Source organism: Lynx canadensis, chromosome C1, assembly GCF_007474595.2.
Source record: "Lynx canadensis isolate LIC74 chromosome C1, mLynCan4.pri.v2, whole genome shotgun sequence".
Taxonomy (NCBI): Eukaryota; Metazoa; Chordata; class Mammalia; order Carnivora; family Felidae; genus Lynx; species Lynx canadensis.
In genome coordinates, this window is record NC_044310.1 from 139,057,416 (window position 1) to 139,084,719 (window position 27,304).

Genomic DNA, 27,304 nt, shown 5'->3' on the forward strand with positions numbered 1-27,304 from the left:
CAGAGAACTAGAACTGCTCCAGAGGGTAGTACCTCGAGCAGGACATGCCCATAAGCTTGAGAAAAGTACTGCTTACAAGAAGTGAGTCATAACATCTCCATTGTTTCCAACAACAAAGTAGATGGAAAACACTTAACCCGTGCTAAATACTGCTTGAGGTCTTGCTGGGTCAAATGTGTTAGACTGTGCCACAAAGTCCATACCTACCATTTTGCCTCAAAGGGGAATGTGGTGAGAAATGAGAAGAGGAAGAAGAGGAAAAAGGAAGAGGGGAACAAGTAGATGAGGGGGAAATGATGGAGGAAGAATTTTGATGCCATATAGAAATGACTGTAGAAATCATTTTTTTCACTTCTAGTCTTCAGCCAACCACCTACTTTTCTCTGAGCTAAATAGAATTTTTATCAGTTATTAGAAAATAGTAAAATGTGTTAGTCTTCCTAGGGATTTTGTAAGAAAGCTGTAATGCTTAAAAGACTAACCAAGGAACTCTTGGCTAACCAAGATTGATGTCAACAATAGTCTTGGTACTTACTTAATTTGTGTCAACTTCATTTCCCTTCCTCTTTAGAACATTCTCTACCCAGTTCAAGCTAAAGTAATGTCTCCTTTCTCTGCTCTCTTATAGCCATTGCTGCCTGTGCAACTCACTTGGCAACTAATCATGTCCTACTGCCTTGTGTCATCTCCTGTGTAAAGTATTTACACTTTTAATTTTTTCCCATCATTTATATTACTTTTTGCCCAGTTCTTCAACTATTTACATCTCTTACTGTTACTCATCTTTCCAACCAACCTATCATCTCATTAACGTGAAAGATCTCTGAGGGTTGGAACTTTATTTCAAACTTCTTTGTGTCTTCCATAATACCCAGTATTTCACACACATCTGCCACTTCGGAAATGTGTGCTGCCTTGATTAACTTTCACAAGTTTAACTCCTAAGAACTCTGTTTTTGAAATCAGAATAATATCTATCATCCACTAAATAACTCTGATAAGTTTGGGTGACAGGTCAAGGGCACTTGTTGCATTTGGCAGCCTCAAACATTAACCTTCACTGCTGCCATTAGCATCCTCCCCGCGAAGGATGAGCGAGGATGTATTACCACGGAGAGCTCTTTGGGGCAGGTACTGAATAGAGGGTACAGAGTGGAGGGGCTGCTTGACCGTTTTCGGGGCGGGCGGGACTCCGCAGATCTGCGCCGCTCTGAGTGGGCAGACGGAGGGGACCTTTCGCACCTCACGGGGATGTGCGAATTAGCTGGCGTTCGGGGCGCGGTGGAGACAGCGCTAAGTACAGGCTCGCTGGTGGCTGTTGTGCACTGGTTGACATCTTCCTTTCCCGCTCACGGACTTCTGCAGACACGCGCTGCTCCGCGCGGCAGAGCTTTGCCCGGCGCTTTCCCTCGGGGCACTCTGCGAGCGGGGTGTCGGGGCCGCGGAGGCAGAGGTGCACGCTCGGGGGCGCGGGTTAACTTGCGCACCTGGCACCTGCCACACGGCGAGACGCGGACCAACGAGCCGAGGGCCACCGCCGCCCCCTCTCCCCTGAGCGGCCCGAGGCTGAGCACGCTCCCGCGGGCCGGCAGCGCCGCGGAGAGAGTGGGTGGGCAGGCGAGGGAGGGGAAGGGAGAGGAAGGAGGGAGGGAGGGAGAGGGCGAGGCGCGTCCCCGCGGCGGGGGCGCGCTCTCGCGCGGGCTGCCGGGATCGCTCGCCGCCGCTGTGGTAATGTCCGCCATGTTGGCCATGGCGCAGGGAGCGGATCGGGCGGGCGAGCGGCGGATCTAGTGTGTGGAAGCGGCCGCGGGCGGCGGGGGTCTGTTTTCGGGCGGGGTGGGCGCCCATGCTGTGGCCGGGGGCAGTGAGGAGGAGGAGGAGGAGCGGGCCGGCCGCGCTGCACTGAGGAAGGAGGTGGAGGAGGCGGCGGGAGTCCTCCCCCCCTCCCCGCCCGCCCCGCCGCCGCCGCCCGGGCTGTTCCTGTAAGGCGGGGAGACAATGAGTAAACTCTCCTTCCGAGCGCGGGCGCTGGACGCCGCCAAACCGCTGCCTATCTACCGCGGCAAGGACATGCCTGATCTCAACGACTGCGTCTCCATCAACCGGGCCGTGCCCCAGATGCCCACCGGGATGGAGAAGGAGGAGGAATCGGTAGGGACTCGAGTGTTTATTACCCCCCCTTCCCTCCTCCCCCCTCCCCTTTGTCAGTCGGGCCTCGCCATTCACAGAGCGCTTTACGCTCGCTGGAGGGCGCCGCTGCCGCTCCAACGCATGGGACCCTACGCCGGCGGAGTAGCGTAAACCCTCTCGGCCGGCGCAGCGCCCGCCCGCGGCCGCCATGTTGTTGCGTCCCAGTGTTGTGATTAGCTCGCAGCGCCGCTTACGCTGCCGTAAGGGGGCCTTGCCGTAAGCGGCGGCCGGGAATGGCGCAGGGGCTGTTCTGGCCGCACTTGGCGTACGGCCTCTGTTTACCTTCCACTCCGAACCTTCCTCCGGCACGGGGTTAATTAATGGGCGAGGAATCTTTTGGCTAGGAAAGGTTTTCTCTTCCCACTTTCAAATTTAGTTTTGCATTGGGTTCTCGTTGAAATTACTTGTGGAAAGTAAAGCGCGTTCATAACAAACACCTTCCTCCTAGCAAGGTAATCCCGGCTCCCCGGCCGGCGGTGGTGCAGCGGGATGAGGCGGTGCAGCACTGCGGCGGGGGAGGGCGGGAGCCGCGACTACCCAGCGGGGTGTAGCGGTAGAGAGCCGTTGACCGGCTAGCTCCGCGGCGGCGAGAGGGACGGCGCTGCCCACCTAGCCGGGACGGCACCGGTTCGGCACACAGCGTTAGAAAGCAAACAGGGATGTTCACCTACGAGCCGCTGGCGCTGCCCTGTCCCCGCGCCGCGTCCCCGGGAATTGTCATCATAGAGAGTGGTTCTTTTGGAAGTTGAGGATTTAATGCATCCAAATTGACGGTTGCATTTTTGATAACACAACGGTTTCTGCAAAGATTCTGCTTTTCTCCCTGATGGAATTTGGCATACTGTTTAATTTTGTCTGGCTTGACTGTGTTTATGACTCTGGAGTGGTGTTAACTTGCGTGCGAAGTTCATAGTAACTGCACCCTCAAGGATTTCTTCAATGAACCTGCGGTCCCGCCTTATTGTCAACCCTGGGTGTGCGTGGATTGGTTCTCTTGCTTCTGTGACTGTCAGAAGAAGGCTCGAGGTTTCTGTGATTGGTTTTCTCTTTTGACTATTAATATTGCAGGAAATGCTTTTATGCCTTTGATTGGCTGCTCCAGTTCTGACCTCATTATATTACCCTGTTATTACTACTTTCTGCTGTGATTTAATCACATTTTTCTTTGGTCTTTGATTACTTGGAAGTCTTACACTTTCAGGAGAAAATGAAATATGGCAACGGTATCGGGATGAACATTAAGTATTCAGCTTTTCAAAAAATAAGATGAAAACCCAACATTTGCTGTAGATTTAGATCAAAGTCATATGAGAATATTCTTTTTGTTTTAAAAATGAAGTTTGTTTCTAGCAGCTCAATTTTCCGTGGGAACGATAATTAAAATAAAGTTATAGTATGTACAAGAATTGAATTGGACTTTAAAAAACACAACTTTGTATTCCACAAAGTTAAATTTTTGTTAATATTACTGTATGGGATTTGACCCAAGAGGAGAAGTAGCTTATGAATCTTCAAGTATCAGTAGTGATGTAATTACTTGGATCCAGTTATTTGGGTTTGAGAAGAACTAAAATCAAGAAGCTTGTTCTAGAATGAACAATTAACCCGAAAGATAAGTTACTTTTTTGTGAACTGAGCAGCAATATACTTACAGCTTTTGGTCCTTAGTTTGCCACATGTGTCTTGGTATTTTACCTGAATTTAGGAAGAAAACTTGCAGTTTAGTTATTTTTTTAATGATGTATTAAAAACAAATAATTAAACCCTTTCACTGTTAACTTTTTCAGTAACAGTTGTGATTTTCAATCTGGAGATTGGAAATCAGATTATATTGGATTATTTTCAGTAGCCTGCTTCAGTTGCCCACTTCCAGAGAAGAAGAAATCCAATTTATGATGGAACTAGAGTTGAAACCCAGGACTTCTGACTCTTTGGTCCTTTCTGCCTCTTTGATGTTACAAGTGGTGGTACTTAAAATCAAAACAAAACTGAACAAACCCTGACAGTTAAGATTTATAACTATCTTTTGCTTCCCAGAATGTACAGTTGGGGTGTTCGTTTTTTCTTTCCTCTTTTTTATTTATTTATTTTTTCAACGTTTATTTATTTTTGGGACAGAGAGAGACAGAGCATGAACGGGGGAGGGGCAGAGAGAGAGGGAGACACAGCATCGGAAACAGGCTCCAGGCTCTGAGCCATCAGCCCAGAGCCCGATGCGGGGCTCGAACTCACGGACCGCGAGATCGTGACCTGGCTGAAGTCGGAGGCTTAACTGACTGCGCCACCCAGGCGCCCCTCTTTCCTCTTTTTTAAATTAACGTGTAAGAAGACTTGTGCTTACATGAGTGACAGTCGATTCAGTTCTTCTGGTCCTGTTTACAGGACTTCTGTTATTAAGCAGAATTATTTGTTCATTTTAAAAAAATGTTCTGCCTTCGGCACCTGGGTGGCTCAGTCAGTTAAGCTTCCGCTTGATTTCGGCTCAGGTCATGATCTCATGGTTTGTGGGATCAAGCCCTAAGTCGGGCTGTGCTCTGACAGTTTCTCTGTCTCCCTCTCTCTCTCCCTCTCTCTCTGCCCTTTTCTCGCTCATGTGCACTCCCTCTCGAAATAAAATTAAAAAACTGTTCTGCCTTGAAAAGCAGTTCTAAGCAGCAGTAAAATATAAATTTCATAAATGTTTTGTGTTTCATTTGAGTTGTATTTCTTTTTTTTTTAATGTATGTTTATTTTGAGAGACAGAGGGCATTCACACAAGCAGGGGAGGCACAGAGAGAGGGAGACAGAATCTCAAGCAGGCTTATACTCACAACCATGAGATCATGACCTGAGCTGAAATCAGGAGTCAGACCCTTAACCGACTGAGCCACCCAGGTGCCCCTGAGTTGTATTTCAATTCAACTTCCATTACCAACATGTTCTAGTTACTTTTGTAAGTATTTTTTAAATTATATAGACTTGTAAAAAAAAAAATAACAACCTTGGCTTGTGGATTTATAATTGTTGCTTTGCATTTCTAACTACCCACAATATGACTCCTTTCCTGCTTGGTTGACAGAATCTTTTGACTTCACTTGAACCACCTTCATGAATCTTAACCTCCATTCTCACTCCGCCCCCACCCCGCCCCGGTAAAATTAAAAACTGTGTCTATTGGATTATTATTAGACTTTGTTTATATAGTCATTGACTCAGTTTTGAGTTATATTTTGATAATACTTAAATGAGATAATCTAGGCATTCTTTGACATTGGTAGCACTCTCATCATTCTCTTAGCTCTTTCTTTTCTTTTGGACATGTAGGCATCTTCTTTTGTCCCTTTCCTCATTTTCCTTGTCTTTTGCCTAAGGTCTGCCAGTAGGCATCCTCCTAAACTTGGTCTCTATAGTGCTCTACATGACACTTGATTTAGGTCAAATACTGTTAACTTGTGTTTATTTAGAATCTAAAACAGAATGATCAGGTGATCATCACAACACCCCTTGAGTGTTGTATAGAGATAGTTGATGTTTTTTGATAATACAGTACTTAACCATTTTCCGACTACTACTTGTGTCCCAGATACTATGTTAATAACTTTACATACGATTAGTTCATTTAATCCTTTTTAAAATTAACTTTCTTGAGTTATTTATATGCAATAAAATGTGCTCATTTAAAGCATAGAGTTTATGAGTTTTGACAAACATGTACACACAAGGAAATGCCACCACAATCAAGATAAAGCAACATTTCAAACACCCAAAAAATTCCCTTGTGCTCCTTTGCAAGTCATTCCATCTACACCAGTAGTTCTAAGCAATTACTCATTTGTTTTCTTTCCCTATAGATTTTAGTATTGTTTTTTCTAGAATTACATTTAAATGGATTTCACATACTCTTTCGTGTCAGGCTTCTTTTGCTCAGCATGATGCATTAACGATTCATCCTTGTTACATGTATCAGTCCATTCCTTTTTATTACTGAACAGTATTCTAGTGAATTGTTGTAATATATTCATCCATCCATCTGGATATTTGAATTGCTTCCTGTTTTTGGTTTTCATTGAATCTTTGTAACAACAGTCTATGTAGTATTATTGTTTCTGTTTTATGGATGAAAAAACTGTGGGTCTCACTGTTAGTAACCGGCAGGGCTATAATTCATGCCCTTGGTTTTAATATCACAAAACCTATTCTTATAACTACTGTGATTCATGTTGACTTCTTACAGAATCCCAAATTAGCTTCTGAACTGTTAAGTTCATTACAGGTTTTGTAAACATTGTTTTACTTTTTGTAATTGGGGAACTTTGAAAGATGACATTGATTTGATTGGAATATTAAATTACTAACTAGGGGCGCCTGGGTGACTCAGTCGGTTGAGTGTCCAACTTCAGCTCAGGTCATGATCTTGCAGTTCAAGAGTTTGAGCCCCGCATCGGGCTCTGTGCTGACAGCTCAGAGCCTGGAGCCTGCTTCGGATTCTGTACGTGTCTCTCTCTCTCTGCCCATCCCCGGGGTGTGTGTGTGTGTGTCTCAAGTAAATAAACATTAAAAACAATAAATTATTAAAACAAATAAGTAAGTAAATTGCTAACTGTAGTTTTTCATCACTTAATTGTGTATGATTTTTGCTTTTGGCTTTTCAGACTTTCTGTTTCTTTTTCCTTTTTTCTTAGAAGTTTATTTACTTTGCTTCTCTGTAGTGGTACCATTATGTTTATCTGAATGTTTACATTACCATAAGCATGTAAGAAATTTGTGGGAAACTATTATTTTTTATTGTTTAGATTTTATTCTAATAGAACATAATCTATGTAAGGACAAGGATCTTTGCATATTTTGTTCATTAATGTATTCCGAGTATCTGAAACTGTGCCTGGAACATAATATATGTTTGCTAAATGTTGGTTAAGTGTTGAATGAGCCTCTTTTTTTTTTCTTTCTATACTTAGATCTATGTTTTTATGAAACACTGTGTGTGTGTGCATGCGTGTGTGTGTAATTCATTAGCAGATTTTGGGAAATTATTCATGGAATTCTTTTTGGTTTCTTACTTTGATACAACATGTACCTAAATACTAAATGTATATATTTTTTCCCTCTTGAGTCAGAGGCCCCTTTAAATACACAATTTTGAACACATAGGTATGGCTGCAATATTTTTATTTTGTGTTAATTACCCTTCTCATAGGTGTATGTAGATTTGTATAAGATACCTTTTTGTATTAGAGTGAACCAAAATTTCTATGAAACATGTGATTCTGCTTATTTTCAATTTTTAAAAATGTTTTATTTATTTTTGAGAGAGAGACCGAGTATGAGCAGGGGAAGGGCAGAAAGAGGGAGACACAGAATCTGAAGACAGCTCCAGGCTCTGAGCTGTCAGCACAGAGCCTGATGCGGGGCTCGAACTCTTGAACTGCGAGATCATGACCTGAACTGAAGTCAGATGCTTAACTGACTGAACCACCCAGGTGTCCAATTCTGCTTATTTTTTTTTATTTTCAATTTTTAATGTTTATTTATTTTTGAGACAGAGAGAGAACATGAACCCGGGAGGGGCAGAGAGAGAGGGAGACACAGAATCCGAAACAGGCTCCAGGCTCCGAGCTGCCAGCATAGAGCCCGACGCGGGGCTCGAACTCACAGACCGTGAGATCATGACCTGAGCCGAAGTCGGACGCTTAACCGACCAAGCCACCCAGGCGCCCCTAATTCTGCTTGTTTTTAAAGAAAAAGATCATGACTGATTTGAATTGCCATTTCTCCTTTTATGCTTTAGTTGCCTAATTTTGATATCCTCTTAATATTTTAAGCAACAGTGAGAGTAGGAATATATTCAGTGTTTCTTACATTTCAGAGTTTTTTTTTGGCACTAATACATTTCATGTTTCATTATAGAGGAGTTCTAGAGAGGGTATAAAATAAAATTTCGTAAATTGATATTGTAAAAACACTGAGCATTTATTCTTTCAACAAAAGCATATACTAGCCAGTTATCATCTGAGTGCCAGGTGTTATCTAAATATGACATCAGGAAACTTTTGAAGGGGTAACCATGGATAAGAGTATTTGTAAGGCTGTGTGCTGGAGTGTTGCTAGGATTAAATTAAGAATATGATACAGAACTTGACTTCGGGAAATGTAAATGAGTCATTGAAGTCAAAAACATATCTGGAAAGAAGCAGAAACTACCAGGTTAAGTTGACCTGACAAAGAGCATTAGAAATAGTTAAATTGTAGTATAGTTAAGAATTAGAGAAAACTGTTACTAGAATGTATAGAGGGATTGGAGAGAGATTTAACAAGTTGGGCTTTCAGGTTTGATTGTATGGTGTGTGTTGAAGCAAATACTTGAATCCAGGAATGTTTATTTTTTTTATTAAAAATGTTTTTAAAATGTTTTTATTTATTTTTGAGGGGGAGAGAAACGGAGTGCGAACTGGGGAGGGGCAGAGAGGGAGGGAGACACAGAATCTGAAGCAGGCTCCAGGCTCCGAGCTGTCAGCACAGAGCCTGACGTGGGCTTGAACTCGTGAACCACAAGATCATGACTTGAGTGGAAGTTGGACGCTTAACCGACTGAGCTACCCGGGCACCCGGAATCCAGGAATGTTTACAGCAATTTCTGTGGATGTTAAGTAGAGTAAAGGAAGTTTCTTCCATTTTGCATGTATTTTATCTGCCCTTTTCAATCCATCATCCCCTGCTGATAGAGATTTCAGGAGGGTAGTACTGCATCATTTCTGAGCACGCCATTCTCTTAGCTCTTTCTCTTTGGTTTTTTTGGACTTACAGATGGCTTTTACTTCTCCTTACTTTGTTCTGTGCTATATCTTCAACACTAGAAACTGTTTGTAACAAAGAAGGCACTTACTAAATATTTGGTGAATTAATGAATAGAAGTTGAGGTGGAGATAAGGCTGCAAAAGGGGTACAATTATACCAGATGACAGATAGTTTCAAATGTTAGCCCAGGGGTTTGTAGAATGGTGTAGAAAAAAGAGCACTGACTTGCAAGTGTGACGTCTCTTTCTAGTTTTGTTTCTGTTCTTTAGTGGCCACATGATCTGGGAAAGTTGCCTACCTTCTCTGAGTCTCAGGTCATTCATCACTACCATCACAGCTACCATTTATTGTGCGTTAGTGAGTGTGTTGAGTACATGCCAGGCACTTTGTTAAACTCAGTATGTGGTTTACGACTCATTATAACGATAGGATGTATAGTAGGTGCTATTATGCCTTTTCTAGAAGACGAAGCAGGCTTTGGAGATTAAGTATCTTGCCGAAGTTCACTCCTACTTGGACTAGAACATAGTAAAGCCAGTATTTGAACTCAAATCCTGTGAGTGATTGAGTCTAGAGCTCTGACCTTTACCACTGTACTGCTTCCATCTGTAAAATGAGTGGGTTGAGAACTAGATGATACCTAAGTTTATTACATTTTCATTGTTCTATACTACCATGGAAGAGTCATTAAAAATTTTTGCCTCGGGGAATGATATGAAAGAAGCTTTAAGGTGTATGCCTTTTGTAAACACATTTTTCTTTTTTTTTTTAATTTTTTTATTTAATTTTTTTTTTGGTAAACACATTTCTTTAACACAAACTTTTAAGGAATGATTTATCTGTGGGGTAAGTTTAGATTTCATCAGTATCAGGTCTCTAAAAACGAGGCCTAAAAATGTTTAACAGGTAGGATCATTAGGTTGATTTCAAGTAACAGAAACCAAATCTGGTTTCTTTAAGATTCCTAGGTGTTGCCTTGAAGACCCCAAAGAAGGCTTGAACGGTCAAGGCTTGAGAATGCCAGGAACCAGGGCAGCTATGGACTTTTTAGCAGCAAGTGACATTAATATCACTAAACTCTAACAATCCCCAGTCATTTGAGAGGTAGTAGTATAGTGTTGTGGTGAAGTGCATATCTTCTTCTTTGAGCCAGACTGAATGGTTTTGAGTTCATCTATAAAATCTCATGGGTTGTTGAGAGCATGAATTGTGTGCTTGGGACAGTTTGTGGCATTCAGTAAGCAGTCAATAAATATTAGCTGTTATCATCATTGTTATGTTTCTTTTGTTTCAGAATCGCAGATCCTGGTCATTATTGGTTTGGCTTGAATCAGGTGTCTGTGTACCTATAAGTCTGACAGTCTGACAGGGGAGGTTAGTACATAAGTGCTGTTAAGGGCTACTTTCCTGAGAATGAGGCTTTAGTCAGGAGCTGCCCTTTAGACATTTACTGCTGGTGTGTATATAACATTATGACCAAAAGTTATGAAGTTAAGTTGTTAATTAAATTGTTTTAATCCATAGTTTGATCCAAGGTGAATTTGGATACTTAGGGTATTTTTATAGACCTTAAGTTTGTAAGGTGTTTTAATGGGATAACGATATTTTACGTATTTCACAATATAATGGTAGGATGTGTATTGCCTTTTTTAAATGAAATTTAAATTAAGGACTATAAAAGAAGTCTCCAGAATCTTTTTAAAGAAAGCATACCCTTCATACTAATTTTCCAAATAGTAAGGGATGCATTTTGTGTGACCTCAAAGAAGTTATTTAACTTTCCTGGCCCTTAGTTTCCTCATTTGTGAAGTAGAATTGGATTGAGTGACCGTTAAAGTACCTTTGGGTCTAAAAATTACTTGCTTCTGTGAATCCACATATCTATCTACTAGGTATATTGTCCAGAATGTTAATTAGATGAAAAGAACTAACGAAAGACTAAATATTAGGAAGATACTACTAGTTAAGCTTTATTTAAAGAGTTAATTATTGTAATCCTGTTAATTTGGTTTAGAGTCCTTTTTTTGTGAGGTTCAGTTATATTTATCCACTATTTAATACTGATTTTTCCTAGAGATCAAAAGAGAAGTCCCCTCTGTATGTTTTGGATATGATCAGTTCCCTTTTCATGGAATTTCTTTTACTGTCTCTTACTGTAAATGTCCTGAATTTTGGTATACTGTTAGCCCAGACAATTTGAGTTTTAAAATAAATTTTTTAGTATCTCCCGCTTCTCACTTGAGGAATGTATGTGTATGTATGGATATGGATATATGCATGAGAGAGTGATAGATACTTGTTTTCCCATTTAGACCAAATGCCTTAAGGAAGGTATAAAGTCTTTGTTTTACTCAGCAGAGGCTGGATTACCTATGCAGGTTCTTACGTGGTAGAAAGTTTGTGATACAGGCATTGACCATAATACTGGCCACTGGGATTGGATTTGATTGTATTATTAAACGTACAGCTCTGCATCTTCATTTCAAGTACAGTTGAGGTAGAAAAACCAGTAATGGATGTGTAGGTGACAGCTGGTAGGAATAAGCCATGAATGAGACCAATGTAGATAGCAGTAGGTCCATCATGATTATTTGATTTTATCTTAAAACTGATCCTTGCTGATATTTTGACTTGTTTACACTTGCATGAAATAGATCTTTGGGTTTGCCTAGTCTGTCATCCACCACTGTTTTTTTGTGGGATCAATAGTGGAGGAAGATGACAGCCACTTCCAGATTCTTCTTAGCACCATTTCCTTACATTTGTTTTTAGGTTTCTTTTTTCTTGCCAGCTAGTATCACCGTGCAGTCAGAAGAATGCAGAGTGAAAGAGTCAGCCTCTCTGCTAGTTCTCTAACTCATATCTTTACTTCCAGCTTTCTCACTTCCCTTTTTTGGGAGGAATGTGGGCAAAGGATAGGAGGTTGTTGGTTGGGGAGTTGACAAGCAGCCCTTATTTGTACTATTAATGTGATGAAATTAGTACTTCAGAATTGTGCCTTAGGTTCCAGGCCTGGCCTCTGTCACTTTCCCTTTGGGCAAGATAAATTACTTCATCTCATTAAGCCACTTTGCTTCATCTGTTTAATGAGAAGTATTTTGAAAGGTAATCTTAAAGATTATCTTTTTGTGGGCTTAAGTCAGTGCCTTATACAGGCAACTGCTTTTTTTTTTTTATTATTAATAACAGTCTTCAGTTATATAGGCTAATAAATGTGAAGGAATATGGAAGAGTAAAATGTACAGAGTATCTCCATACATTATTCTGTGGAATAGTTTCACATTTTTTTCTCCAGTCAATTAAATATATTTTTATAGTTGTCAAACATCAGCAGATTGATACGTATATTTTTCTCCTTCCATCTCTTCCTGGCAGAGCATTTTAACAATCAAAATGATTTAAAAAATTAAAGACTTTAAAAATTAGCAAAGAAACTAAATTTCAGCTAATTCTCAGAGTAATATTTGACTCCTGAATAATTGATACTGTATTTGTTTTTAAAAGTGATTTCCTTTTTCTTTCTTTTTCTTCTTCTTTTTGAATTTTTTAAAAAATGTTTATTCATTTTGAGAAAGAGAGAGAGAAAGGGGTGGGAAGGGTCAGAGAGAGAGAGGGAGACATAGAATCTGAAGCAGGCTCCATCCAGACTTTGAGTTGTCAGCACAGAGCCTGACGTGGGGCTCCAACTCCCGGACTGTGATCATGACCTGAGCCAAAGCTGGACACTTAACCAACAAAGCCACCCAGCACCCCTGCTTCTTTATTTTTTTGATTGTTAGTTGGTCATGGGGAAAATAAATTTAAGTGATGAAAATCTGTTCAGTGGGTGGTATACATTAGAGAATCAAATGACGAGAGACATTCTAATATACCAATGAACTCTGGGATGAACACTTAAGTTTGGAACTTTGGAAAGCATGGTACCAAAGAGGTAATCTTGCCATTTGATCCTTGAGATATTTCTCAACTGGCATGGTTTTGGCATTCAGTTTTTTGGGTGTATGGGACTGTCACAGGCATATCATGAAGTTTATTGATATCCTGCTGCTAATTGCGATAACCCTGAAATGTTTTTTTTTTTCGATTTCCAAATGAGGGCTGTGGGATCTGATTTAAGAACCATTGTCCAAGGCTTCTTAACCTTTGTGACTTGGGACTTTGACAGCTTGATAAAATTCCTGCTTTTCCCATCCCCTGCTGCAACCCCTAGTTGTCCTCTGTATTTAAGAGTTGTTTTTTGGTTCGTCTCTTTTTTTTCTTTGTTCATTTGTTTTGTTTCTTAAATTCCACATGAGTGAAATCATATAGTATTTGTCCTTTGTCTGACTTACTTCACTTAACATTTTACTCTCTAAATCTATCCATGGTGTTGCAAAAATGGCAAGATCTTATTCTTTTTATGGCCAACTAATATTCATTGTGTGTGTGTGGTGTGTGTGTGGTGTGTGTGTGTGTACACATATACACACACCCCACATTTTGTTTATTCTTTCATCTATTGATGGACACTCAGGTTGCTTCTATAGCTTGACTGTGGCTTATAAATAATGCTATAGTAAACATAGAGGTGCATGTATCTTTTTAGTAGTGGTTTTGTTTTCTTTGTTCCAGTTCTTTGTCCCAGTAGGGGAATTACTGAATCATATGGTAATTCTACTTTTAATTTTTGAGGAATCTCCATACCGTTTCCAACAGTGGCTGCCCCAGTTTGCATTCCCACTACAGAGCATATCGTTCCTTTTTTTCTCCCACATTCTCTCCAGCATTTGTTTTTCCTTGTCTTTTTTGATCATAGCCATTCTGACAGGTGTAAGGTGGTTTTGATTGTGATCTCATTTGTTTTGATTTTGTCTCATTGTGGTTTTGATTGGCATTTCCCTGATGAATAGTGATGTTGAGCAGCTTTTCATGTGTTGGTTGGCCATTTGTAGGTCTTCTTTGGAAAAATGTCTATTACAGCAAAAAGAATATAATACCTGGGAGTAAATTTAACCATGTAGGTGAAAGACCTGTACTCTGGAAACTATAAAACAGTGATGAAGGAAATTGAGGAGGACACAAACAAATGGACAGATACTCCATGCTCATGTATCGGGAGAACCAATATTGTTGGTTCTACAAAGCAATGTACAGACTTAATGCAATCTCTATCAAAATACCAATAGCATTTTTCACAGAAATAGAACAAATAATATGAACATTTGTATGAAACCACAAAAGGCCTTGAATAGCCAAAGCAGTCTTGAGAAAGATGAACAAGGGTAGAGGCATCACAATCCCAGGCTTCAAGATATACTAGAAAGCTGTAGTAATCAAAATGGTATTGTACTGGCTCAAAAAATACACACAGAGATCAATGGAATAGAATAGAGACCCTAGAAATAAACCTGTGCTTATATGGTCAGTTAATCTATGACAAAGGAAGCAAGAATATACAGTGGGAAAACTGGATAGCTACGTGCCAAAGAATGAAACTGGAACACTTTCTTACACTGTACACAAAAACAAACTCAAGAGTGGATTAAGGACCTACACGTGAGACCTGAAACCGTGTAACTCCCAGAAGAAAACATAGGCAGTAATTTCTTTGACATGGGCCATAGAAACATTTTCCTAGATAGGTCTCCTGAGGCAAGGGAAACAAAAGCAAAAATAAACTATTGGGACTACACCAAAATAAAAAACTTTTGTATAGCTCAGGAGACCATCAACAAAATGACAAGACTACCTACTGAATGGGAGAAGGTATTTGCAAATGATGTATCTGATAAGGGGCTAGTACCCAAAATACGTAAAGAGCGTATACAACTCAATACCAAAAAGAATCAAGTAAAAAATGGGCAGAGAGCCTAAATCAGTATGGTTTTAAATGCATAAAATAGAATCACATAAGCCAATTATATTGAAAGTTATCAAAATAATATGTTTGTAATTTACATGCTTTAGTAATACATTAATGACAAGATTTAGAGTTGAATCTAATTATCTTAGTTTTAATGTTTGAGAGAGAGAGAGAGACTGAGCGACTGAGCACGAGTGCGGGAGGGGCAGAGAGAGGGAGACACAGCATTCGAAGCAGGCTCCAGGCTCCAAGCTGTCAGCAAAGAGCTGGACGCGGGGCTCGAACTCCCGAACCATGAGATCTTGACCTGGTCTGAAGTCAGATGCTTAACTGACTGAGCCACCCAGGCACCCCTAATTATCTTTTTAAGTAGTGATAAGTATAAACAATATTTAAGTAGTGATAAGTATTAACAACCCCTAATTATCTTTTTAAGTAGTGATAAGTATAAAAAATATTTGGACAAGTGCAACCACTGTAATAGGACAATGAAACGATCTGTGATTTCTGTTGTATTGCTAGTCCTGAGTATTACTAGTACTGTTATTTTGCCTTTTGCCTACATTAGTAATTGAAGGAAATGTTAAATTTGATAGAAGTTAGTGGAATAAGAGAAATGATTGTTTTCTCACCCAAGTTTATGGCCCCTCAATTCTTTCTTTGGAAGTTTTGAAGGTCTTTGACCTGAGGTTTAGAATCCCTCAGAAGAATTTCTTTGGCCCAAATGGCAACCTTATTGCCATGTCATCCTTGTCCCAAATATATAGTTAGGCTAAAGATTTTATTTCTAATTACTATAAAGGAGATGTTACTGTAAACAGAATATGTTATTTTTGTGTTTAAGGTATTTTCTACGTTTTTTAAGTTGGAAAATAATATACCCACATGATGTAAAGATAAAAATTTATACCACAAAATGATATATATGAAAAGTAAATGTCCTTCCTCCCCACATCCTAGACACTCTACAGAGGCAGCTGTTGTTGGCATCATGCATGTGTATCCTAGAAAACTGCTAAACAAATGCTTATCTCTTGTATTCATTTTGTAAGTAATATGTGACCTTAGAGTTAGTTACTTAATCTAGAGTCATTCATTAAGTCAGGTAATTTTGATTTTAAATTTAAAAATCTCTGAGGAATTGAGAATTGGCAAATTGTAGCTTTCTAATTGGATTGTTTGGAGTTTAGATATAAAACCTTAATCTTTTATTCCCATGTTGCAGTTTGGCTGTCTGTAAGCCTTGCATTGTGCATAGGACTTTTGTTTATTTTTCTATATATAAAATAAGTATTTTAAAGTCCGATTAACTATTAAATGTCTTGTCGGTAAATTTTTTTTTTTACCAATTATTTATGGCCTTAAGTAGCAGGTTAGGTCAGAAGAGCAATAATAGGCTCCCCTTTTGAAGAAAGTCATCTTATTTCGGGTTATCATATTGGTAAGCTGGATCTTTCACACAGACTGCACTCTTTCAAACTTTCATTGCAGTTGTTTGTGTTCATTCATTAAGTAGCTCCATGAATGCATGGACTGTGTCTGTATTACCTTTGTATCCATCATCTGGTGTAGTGAATGATGTATGGTAGCTGCTTACTAAATAGTTGCTGATGGAACGAGCAATGCCTGTTATGTACTTTAGGTTACAGAAAGGAATAGAGGTGGTACCTGTCTTCAAGCAGTTTGTAGTCCCAAAGAAAGGAGTTGTACATGGATGACTGCATATAAGGTTTAATGTGTTATGTAAAAAGTAAAAATTATATTGTGGAAATTTGTGTCACAAGGACGTGATTTGAACAAGAGTATGTCTGAGTTCATGTAATAGCTAGTAGAAGATACCAAATTGGGGTGTCTGGGTGGCTCAGTCGGGTAAACATCCAACTCTTGGTTTCATCTCAGGTCATGATCTCACTGTTGGTGGGGTTGAGCCCTGCACTGGGCTCTGTACTGTCAGCAGAGATTCTCTGCTGTCTCTCTGGGATTCTCTCTGTCTCTCAAATAATAAACTTAAAAAAAATACTACTGAATTATTTTTTACAAATGAGTTTTGAAGTTATTTCATATGCCACGATGTCATGAGTTTTTTGTTTATGTTTTTTTTCCTGGTACATGTCATTGCTTTTCATATTGGAAAGTGTGTGATGTCCTGGAGAGTTGTTAGAGGGTTGAAAGAATTTTTGTGGTCTAGTGTAGAGTCACCTTTTAGGATAGGCAAACTTGTGTTAAGAGCATTTCCTGTTGTTTTTGTTTTGGTTTTGGTTTTAAGAGCAGTTCCTGTGTAAAGAGCTGTGGGAAGAGAAACTTTGTGATATGAAGGATGATCTGAAGAACTAGTGCTGCCTTATTTATTGTACAAGTAATGTGGAGATTTTATTTATTTTGCTTTAAAACACAGAGGACACTTTCCATGGAGAAAGTACTTAGAAGATTTTCTGTACATTATAGGTGCTTCAGACAGCAGTAGTTCCCCTTCAACTTTATCTGAAATACCAGCTCAGCCATCTTACATTCATCAGGGCTTTCAAAATACCTCCAAAAGAAATACAGAAGGTTTAGGTCAGTGATTCTCAAACTTTGTCATGCATCAGAATCACTTGGAGGGCTTGTTAAAACACTGATTGCTGAGCTTCATTCTGACATTGTAGTTTTTAGTGGATCTGGAATGGGACTTAGGAATTCGTATTTTTTAACAGGTTCCTGATGCTGCCTGTCCAGTGACCCCACTCTGAAAACTACCACTGTAGGAGGAAGAATAGCAGTTCCATCTTGACCACATAGCAGAACAATCTGGGGTGCTTTTGTAAAGTACATGTGTTTACCTTAGACTTCCCAGCCAAATCACAGTTTATGGGTGATTCTGATTCTAGGTCGAAAAAACGGTTAGTTATGTATGCCCATGTCCCCTGCATGTCTGCCTTGCCATTTTACCATTCCAGTAAGGAGTATTTCTCTTATTCATTGGCTTTTGAACTCTTTTGATTGACTCACTCTGTGTGTGTGTGTGTGTGTGTGTGTGTGTGTGTGTGTGTAGCTGAAATAAAACTGAAATAAAGTGTGTCTTGACATGCACACACACTACACACACAAATATACTGTTGGGTATTTGTTTATGCAGTAGTTATGTTCTGTCAAGTTGCCACAAACAATGGATTAATGAATACTGAACCATTGCTTCTAAAGGAAATACAGGGCTGGTTCATAGGAACCTCTCTGGTCACAACATTTTCATCAAACAAAATCAATACAAATTCTTGTTTTATGCATGTTTGTGTTTTGAAGATACTTTATTTAACATATACTATTGATTCTTGGCATTGAACTCACAGCCAGCAGCATTGTAAGTCATGCCTGAATGAAACTTGTCTAACACAGTTTCTCTGTAAGTTACATCACAGCCATCTTGTGCTTAAGAACATTATAGCACTTCACTACTGCATTTGGGGAGTCCATAAACAATGAAATCATCAAAAAACTATAAAAATGCAAAAAAGTGGCACTAAATAGAATGTTAGAAATACACTTATTTATAGTATAAGAGCTGAAAGAAGAGTGTCACCTCCTTTGACCTCAGCTGGGAACATATGATTGGGATGATTTGAAAGCCGCTTTGCACATTCTTTGAATGACTGTGAAAGTACTGCACATATTGATTTTGGGGATCACACATTTGTGTGAGGTGAATTTGCAAACACAGAATTTGTGAGTATTGAGGGTTGGCTATACATATAGCCAATAGAAATAGCTATTTCTGTTTTGTTAAATGAGCTAGTTACTGATTTTATGATTGACTAGAGATTCAACCCATAGTTTGAAAAACACTGTTCTGATACAGCAACACATGTTACATATAACTTACTAGTTATCCAGTGTTAAGTAGTTAAGTGATATTAAGCTATATATACGTGTTTGTGTGTTTCCTTCATTTAGAGTATATAAGGTTTAATCTTGATAATGGGGAGCTGTGGTTTTGGAGGGTGCATCATCAGGTTTGTATTTGTAAAAGATCATTGTTGATGGATGGGTTGTGGAGGGCAGCACATGGCTAGCAGTGATAGTGGTGGTGGCAGAGGTGGCAGAACAGAGACTAAGCGAGTTACAAGGCCAAAGCACTGGAAATGTGATTTCTAGCTATGTATTTTCAGCAGATTTGTGACAGAGTAAAGACAATTGGGATGCTTTGTGGATTAAGGGATTTCAATTAAGTCTTAATTTTATATCAGGGATTCTTAATTGAAATTTCTGGTACCTAGATAGACTTAATGGGATCTGTGAACTTACTGATTTTTAAAAATTATTTTATTTTAGAACAAAAGTGGGGGAGAGGGGCAGAGAGGGAGAGTGAGAATCCCAAGCAGGCTTCCTATGCAGGGCTCAATCCCATGACTCCAGGATCATGACCTGAGCTGAAATCAAGAGTCGGATGTTCGACTGAGCCACCCAGGCACCCCTTACTGATTTTTTTTTTTAACCACAGTTTTATGTAGGTCTCCTGATTACTCCTCTCATCATCAGGTTATTAATGAAGAAAATGACCTAGAGGAGGTTAAGAATTACAGTTTAGTAGATAGTACAGATTGCTTTTTTCATTGTTAATCCTTATTGTATATGAATCACAAAGTTCTAAATTTTCTGAGAATTCTAAGGAGGTATTTAAAAAGCTTTAGACTGGGGCACCTGGGTGGCTCAGTCAGTTAAGCAGCTGACTTCCGCTCAGGTGATGATCTCATGGTTCATGAGTTCAAGCCCCACATCTCTCCTGCTCTGTGCTGACAGCTCAGAGCCTGGAGCCTGCTTCGGTTTCTGTGTCTCCCCCTCTCTCTCTGCCCCTCCCCTGCGCGCTCTCTCTCTCTCTCTCTCTCTCTCTCTCTCTCTCTCAAAAATAAACATTAAAAAATTTAAAAAGCTTTAGACTGAGTTTGTGTTATTATGAAATGCAGAATTTTTACGTGGAAGCACGTTACTGAAGAAAGTAAATGTACTGAATGTAAAGAAGATTCTTTGAATCGTACTTTACAAAAGTAAAATTTAGATAATTGTTTGCCTGTATTGTGAATTTGTGTTTAGAAACAGTGGTGTAATTAAAATTTGCCTAATATGTTTTTTGTTTTTAGGGCATGATACAGCACAGGAAGATACTCATTCTATAGAGTGGTAATGCAGTACACATGATCACTGGAAACGTGCTCAGCCACCTGAGCATGTCTGAAGTAGCTAATGTCTCTGTAAATTGGAAAAGCAAACCCCCAAAACATCCAGCTTGTTTTATCTGTTTTTGAAAATACCCACCTCTCCTTTGTAGCACCATTCATACATATATGCTTATATGTAAAACATTCAGAATATACCCATAAGTATAAAGAAGAAAATACAGATCCCTTGCAATCCTACCATTCTGAGATATCCACGTTTTTGACCTTTGTGGATGTACTTCCTTCCTTGCTTTTTTTCCCTCTGTATTTATGTATTTATAGGTATATAAGTATAGGGGGTGTGTGTGTGTTAAGAGAGAGAGATTTGCTTTTTAATCTCTTCCTTTCAGATTGAGAAATCTGTGGCCCAGCCTGAGTCATCTTGTCAATTATTGGATTAACCCTAGTTACTGTAGCCTGAGAAGTGGATGGTATAAGAGAATGGCAGTTTGCATTTTGATCATTGGTGTAAAGGGAGTTTGGGGAGGAAGGAACAGGGATTCCCCAAAACAAGGGATTAAGGCATAAATACAGTTGTTAAAAAAAATTCCTGTGGGATAGGCATTGATTCTGATTTGTTAAATACTATAAGTAGGTGGTGTTCCATTGTACATTTAATCAGTGTCCTCTTGATGGATATTGGTTGTTATGTAGCCAAAATTTTCATTTCTTAATGAAAGAATGCTTCTGGTTTTTTAATTAAAATTAAGGTCGTTTTGCCACCTCTCTCAAAATTTACCTCAAGATTTCTTCTAGAACCTGTCTGATTTGTTCTAGTATTCATGGCTCTGTAGGTCCGTTTTTTTTTTTTTCCATCTAAATGCATGTCCAGTTGTCCAAACACCATTTAAAAAAAATCTTTTCTTCCTGGTTTGAGATGCCACTTTCATCATCTTTGAAATTTCTTAGCCATTTGGATTTATTTTTAAATTTTCTGTTTTGTTTCATTGGGCAGAAGACTTTTTAAAACACGTTTTTTTGAAGATATACTGTTGTAATATCAATCATTTCATTGTTTTATTTTTATATTTTTATCATTTAAAAAATACATGGTGAGGCTAGTTCTAACATTCTTACTGCTTTCCTTTTCAGAGTTTTCCTTACTATTGTTGCTCGTTTATTTTTCCATATGACCTTTATAATTTTGTCTGACTTCAGAAAGAAAATGTTGGTGTTTTACTGGCACTTACCATACATTTGTAAATTAGCTTATAGATAATTGACATCTTTGTGATGTTGACTTTTTATCCAAGAACATGATTTGTCTCTTCATTTGTTAGAGTCTAGTTATATTTATTTTCAGGAGCATTCTTTTTCTGTTTGCTTTGTTTTTGGTTAAACTTATTTCTCGGAATTTTATTTACTTGGTTGCTACTGTAAATGTTACCTTGTTTTCTATTATACTTTATAACTTGTTATTATTTGTATTTTTAAAAACTATTGATTTTTATATATTAATTTTGTATCTTGTGACTTTAAGTTACCTAATTGTACTTACTTTTGCATGAGTTCTCTTGAGTTATTGAGCTATAAATATCATGTAACTTACTTACAGAGATAGTTTATTTCTGCTTTTCTAACTAGTGTGCTTCTCATTACCTTTCATTATTTAAAATTTCTGTTGGAAAATTATTTCCATTCCATATTGAATAGTAGTAAGGATAATGGGCATCTTTGTTTCTTACTTCAGTGTGACTGCTGGTAGTGTTTCTCCATTAAATAAGATGTAGATTATTCTAGACTGATTTATAGATGTAAAAAACAAAGTAGGTATTTACTCGGGCACCTGGGTGGCTCAGTTGGTTAAAGGTCGAATTTTGGCTCAGGTCGTGATCTCACAGTTTGTGAGTTCAAGCCCCGCGTCAGGCTCTTTGCTGACAGCTCAGAGCCTGGAGCCTGCTTCAGATTCTGTGTCTCCCTCTCTCTCTGTCCTCCCCCACCCCCTCCTTCTCAAACATAAATAAATGTTAAAAAAATATAGGTACTTACAGTAGAATATTATACATATGTATGTAATTTCATAAAAATAATATGTAAAACCTCCAGTGTTTCTACCATAAATGAGTCTTGAATATTTTCAAATGCCTTTTTGGAATTTGTGGAGATTTTCCCTTCAGATCTGTTCATTATTGATGAATTATAATATTGAACCATCCCCAGCATTTGTGGAATGAACACCATTTGGTGATGAGGTATTATTCTTTTTAAAAATATTTTTAGTCTTAATACATTCTTCTCTGTAACAGGATTTACAGAGATTTGGCGTCTTGTTGGCCCAAGGTGGCCACTCGATAGCTTCTAAATTTATATCTATTTAAGCAGAAATCTCTGGCTGAGAGTAGTGATTCACTCTCATTTCTAACTTCCCAGGAGATGTAATATGATTGACCTAATTCAGGTAAGGTATCTAGCCTGATTCAGTTGACTGTGTTTGGGGTAAGGTGAGATGATTGACTACCTTGGTGGATAGCAACCCACTCCTGGGGAGACAATGGTAGTTGAGAGAGTGGACATTGGTGGGAGTGAGACTGACTTCTCAAAAGGTGTCTAACTATAATTTTGTATTTTGCAAAACCCTGTTTATATAGTTACATAGTTAGCAAAATTCCAGGTTTTACTGAAACAGACTAAGATTTCTTTTTTAAATTGTAGTCTATTATTGGATCACCACTGGCTTTCTTATCTACTCTACAGTACACGTTTTCAGTGGTTACTTGGAGTTAAGAAAGATCCTAAATGGCTGTCCCTCTGAGTCACCTTTCACCACTACTGCCTGCCCCACTGCAAGGGGGAAAGTTCTTAATCTTAGCATATGTGTAAAGGTGTATATATTCAGTTCTGACATCTATTCCAGTGTGGGGGATCCCCCCCCCCCCCCCACACACACACCAAGCAATTCTCTGACATCAGCGGAGTGTCCTACAATTCAACTCAATTCTGACACTGGAGATAGCATTAGATCCTAAAGGTTAAGGGCTCAGTTCTACAAGACTGTTCCCCTCCTCCACTTTCAGATGCCAATCACGAGTTCAGGTAGTCGCCTGTGCATCTGACTGACTGGTTCTAGATCAGCGTATCCAACCACCCCCTCCTTAGGTTCAATTAATTTGCTAAAGTGGCTCACAGAACTCAGAGAAACGTTTTACTTGGTAGATGACTGGTTTATTAATAAAAGGATAAAACTCAGGAACAGTCAGGGAGAAGGCAATTTATAGGGCAACATATGGGGAAAGGGGCACGGGGTGTCCATACCCTCTTGGAATTTGCCACTCTTCCAGCCACCTTCATGTATCTATCAGCCTGTGAACTCTCTGAACCTAGTCCTTTTGGGGTTTTTTATGGAGGCTTCATTACATAGGCATAATTGATTAATTAACTATTGGTGATTGATCTACAATCTGTAGGCCATCTCCTCTCCCCAGAGATTAGGTTTGGGACTGAAAGTTCCAATTCTCTAATCACATGATTGGTTCTCTTGACAACCAGCCACCATGCTTAGATGCTTTCCAAAAGTCACCTCATAACATAAACTATATATGCTTGAAAGGGATTTGTTAGGAATATCAAGTCACACTTATCACTTAGGAAATTCCAAGAGTTTTAGGAGTTCTGTGCCAGGAATTGGGACTCACATCGAATGTGTATTTCTTGTTATCACAGTATTACATGGGTTTTCAAAAGTTAGAATTTAATTATTTATGTATAGCAAATTTTCTATTTGAAAGATGTCTTTCTAAAATAGATTTGTTGAGGTATATTGATGAATGAACAGCACATACTTAACATGTACAATTTGTTGACATTTATATACACCTGTAAAACTGTTATTACCACAGTTAAGATAATGAGCATATTTACCATCTCTAAAAGTTGTTTCCTCATGCTCCTTTATAAGTCCTCTCTCCTTTTTTCGGGCAAACACTAATCTGCTGTCACTGTGGATTAGTGGTTTGCATTTTCTAGACTTTTATATAAATGGAGTCATTAAGCATATATTCTTTCTTGGTCTGGTTTCTTTCACTCAGCATGATTGTTTGAGATTCATACATATTATACCATGTATCAATAATTCATTCCTTTTATTGCTGAGAGTAGTCTCTTTTATGGATATACCACAGTTTATCCACTCACCAGTTGAGCAAATAAAGCTGCTGTGAACATTTGTGTACATCTGTTTTCATTTGTTTTGGGTAAATACCTGGAGATTAAACGGCTTGATTATATAGTGGGTATATTAAAACTGTTTAATTTTTTTGAAAAGCTGTTAAACTGTTTTCCAGAGTGGTTATACCATAAAGATACCTTTTGTGAGATGCATAGTTCAGAACCTTGCTGTTCAGTTTGGTCTGTGGATATGGCATTACTTGGGAGTTTTGTTAAAATTGCTTGAATTTGAAGTCTCATTCTACACCTGTTGAATCAAAAATGTGCATTTTAAAAAGATCGCTAGGTGGTTCATATGCACATTAGAATTTGAGAAGCTTGGGTTTAGAGCAGTAGTTCTCAACCTTTTTTTTTTTTTTTTTCCTGTAACATCTGAGGGTTTTGATACATTTCTATGAAATTCTCAAATGGGTCCAGGAGATGGAGGATGGTTTTTTAAAATCTAACATAATATTGATGAATGCAGAGTATTCTGCCTCCCCCACCTCCCCTATGTGATTGCTTCCTTCATAGTGGCAGTAGAGTGTTTTTATCTATTGCCCATTTCAGATTTGGTGGTTTCCGGAAGAATTGCTTTCCAAGCATTTTTCCAAGTATAGAGCTCTATAGTCTGGCACAGTTTTTTTGTGGGTGAGAGATACTTATTTTCTTTCTGTGTAATTTCTAGGGTGAATGAATCCAATTTGCTAGCTTTTTTTTTTTTTTAATGTTCTTATTTTTCCTTTGCATAACCAGTGATCGAATTCTTGGTTGTTTTCACATATAGGTATCTTGAAATTTTCTGTAAGAGCTGTCTCTCTACTCTTAGTATTCAAGAAATGCAAAATTATACCGGAAATAACTTTGTTAATCAATAGATGAATTTGCTCAGTATCAAATAATGCTTTTTAAAACCCTGTGTCAGTGATTTATTTTTGCTTAGTTTTGAGTTTTGTCTACTACTGCTCATTTCTGTTGTTGTTTGTGGATATTTAAGAGCAAGCCAGCCATTGATGTTATTGTCACCTTCCTAAATTAGTGTTGATGTTGAAGGTCAGGGTCTTAATCAGCATCAGGAAATTCTCAATTTAAAACAAGGTTTCAAAAACCCAACAATTAGATAACAAAGATTAATCATTAGTTACTTTATCAAGTGGAACTAGTTGCTGTTATATAACTTCTGATTGACTTGTTTTCCAAAACTGGATTTGTAAGTCAGGTTCTAGAATTGTAACGTGTGTGATAAAATATGTCTATACAATAAGATTACTTTCACTTTTACATTTCTGCTTAAGGTATCAGTTACTCCAGCCATTAAAGTCCTCTTACCTTCTTTTCTTCTTCAAATCCCCACAGGCAGTTAAGATAGAGAAACTGAGGGTGATTCAGTTCTTATTCATTTAAAATTTAACACAGCTGTTTTTCAGAAGAGAAAAATCTTTACCCTGTTATTAAATTCTAAAAAGAATTTATTGCAAATCGGCACTTACCTGTTTAGTTGATAAATGTCTTTAAATCCACTTTTATAGAAAAAAAACAGAAACCTTAGTAATGTGACTGTTTATTGATTTTTTAGCTAAAGCTAATATATTTCTTTGGGAGGCAAAATTAATGAAATACATATAACTTTACTTACAAAAGCAGTATTTAGAATATTAGAGGAATGGATAGGTAGCATATTGAGAGTAGATATCCCTGTCTTCCTAATTTTAGGGGAGAAGCATTCAGTATTTCACTGAAGTACGATGTTGTGGGTTTTGTTTTTAGTAGATCTCCTTTATCAGATTGAAGAAATTCTCTTACATATTTTTAGTTTTCTGTGGATTTTTAGAAAGGATGTTGGATTTTGTAAATGCTTTTTCTGTGTATAGAAATGATCATGGCTTAAAAATTAATATAGTGAATTACACTGGTTTTGAAATCCATGTTGCATTCCTGGGATAAACCGTATTTGGTCATGTATTCTTCTTTTAACATATTGGATTCTGTTTGCTAAATTTTTGTTTGGGATGATTGTATCTGAAGGGATATTCATCTGTAGTTGTCTTCTCCTGAAATGTCGTTTTCTGGTTTTGGTATCGTAATACTGGCTTCATAGAATGAGTTGATAAGTATTCTTTCCACTTCTGTATGATGGAAAAATTTGTGTAGAGTTGCTGTTTCCTCCTCAAATATTTTGTAGAATTTGTCAGTGAAGCCATCTGTCCCTGGAATTTTCTTGTATGAAGGATTTTTAACTATAGCTCAGTTTCTGTAATAGAGGGTCATTCAAATTATCTGTTTCTTCCTGAGTGAACTTTGGCAAAAGTTTGTTTCTTTTAAGGAAATTGTCCTTTTCACTTATTGACAAGTTTACTGGTATGAAGTTCATAATACACTCTAGGGTGATGTTTCTTCTTATGTTCCTGATATTGGTAATTTGTGTCTTCCCACTTTTCCCCTCATCAGTCTAGCTAGAAGCTTATCAATTTTATTGATTTTGTTAAAGAATTAGCTTTTGGGTTCATTGGTTTTTCTCTGTTGATTTTGTTTTGTTTTATTGATTTCCACTTTAATCTTGATCATTTCCTTTCTTCTGCTTACTTGGGTCTAATATGCTCTTTTTCTAGTTTCTTAGGGTGGAAGCTAATGTTATTGATTTAAGACCTTTTTAATGTAAGTATTGAGTGCAATAAATTTTCTATTTTAGCAATATTTTGCAACTTTTTGTTTAAATTTTTGTTCACCTTAAGATACTTTGTAATTTTCCTTTTGATACCTCTGACGCTGGGGTTATTTAGAAATGTGTTATTTAGTTTCCAAATATTTAATGGTTTCACAGAGATTTTTCTGTTATGAATTTCTAACTTGATTGCATGGTGGTCTGAGGACATATGGTTTGAATTCTTATAAACTTTTTGAAATATGTAGTACGCTTTTCAGAGTATGTTCTGTCTTGGTAAATGGTCCCTGTGAACATGAAAAGAAGGTGTATGCTGCCTTTGGATGGAGCATTGTGTAAAAGTCAGATCAAGTTAGGGGTGCCTGGGTGGCTCAGTCAGTTAAGCATCCGATTTTGGCTCAGGTCTTGATCTCACAGTTTGTGGGTTTCAGTCCCGCATCAGGCTCTGTGCTGACAGCTTAGAGTCTGGAGCCTGCTTTGGATTCTGTGTCTCCCTCTCTCTTT

The 27,304-nt window shown here is 38.3% G+C and overlaps 1 protein-coding gene across 1 annotated transcript in view; it reads left to right on the top strand.

The window, feature by feature from the left end:
* Nucleotides 1-1,712: 1,712 nt before the first annotated feature.
* The window catches only part of EPC2 (enhancer of polycomb homolog 2), a 47,749-nt gene continuing 22,157 nt past the window's right edge, over nt 1,713-27,304 (top strand). The window contains exon 1 of the mRNA XM_030326756.1: nt 1,713-2,151. Within this exon, the coding sequence (XP_030182616.1) occupies nt 1,999-2,151 (153 nt within the window). The 5' untranslated portion in view covers nt 1,713-1,998. The remainder of the gene's footprint in view (nt 2,152-27,304) is intronic.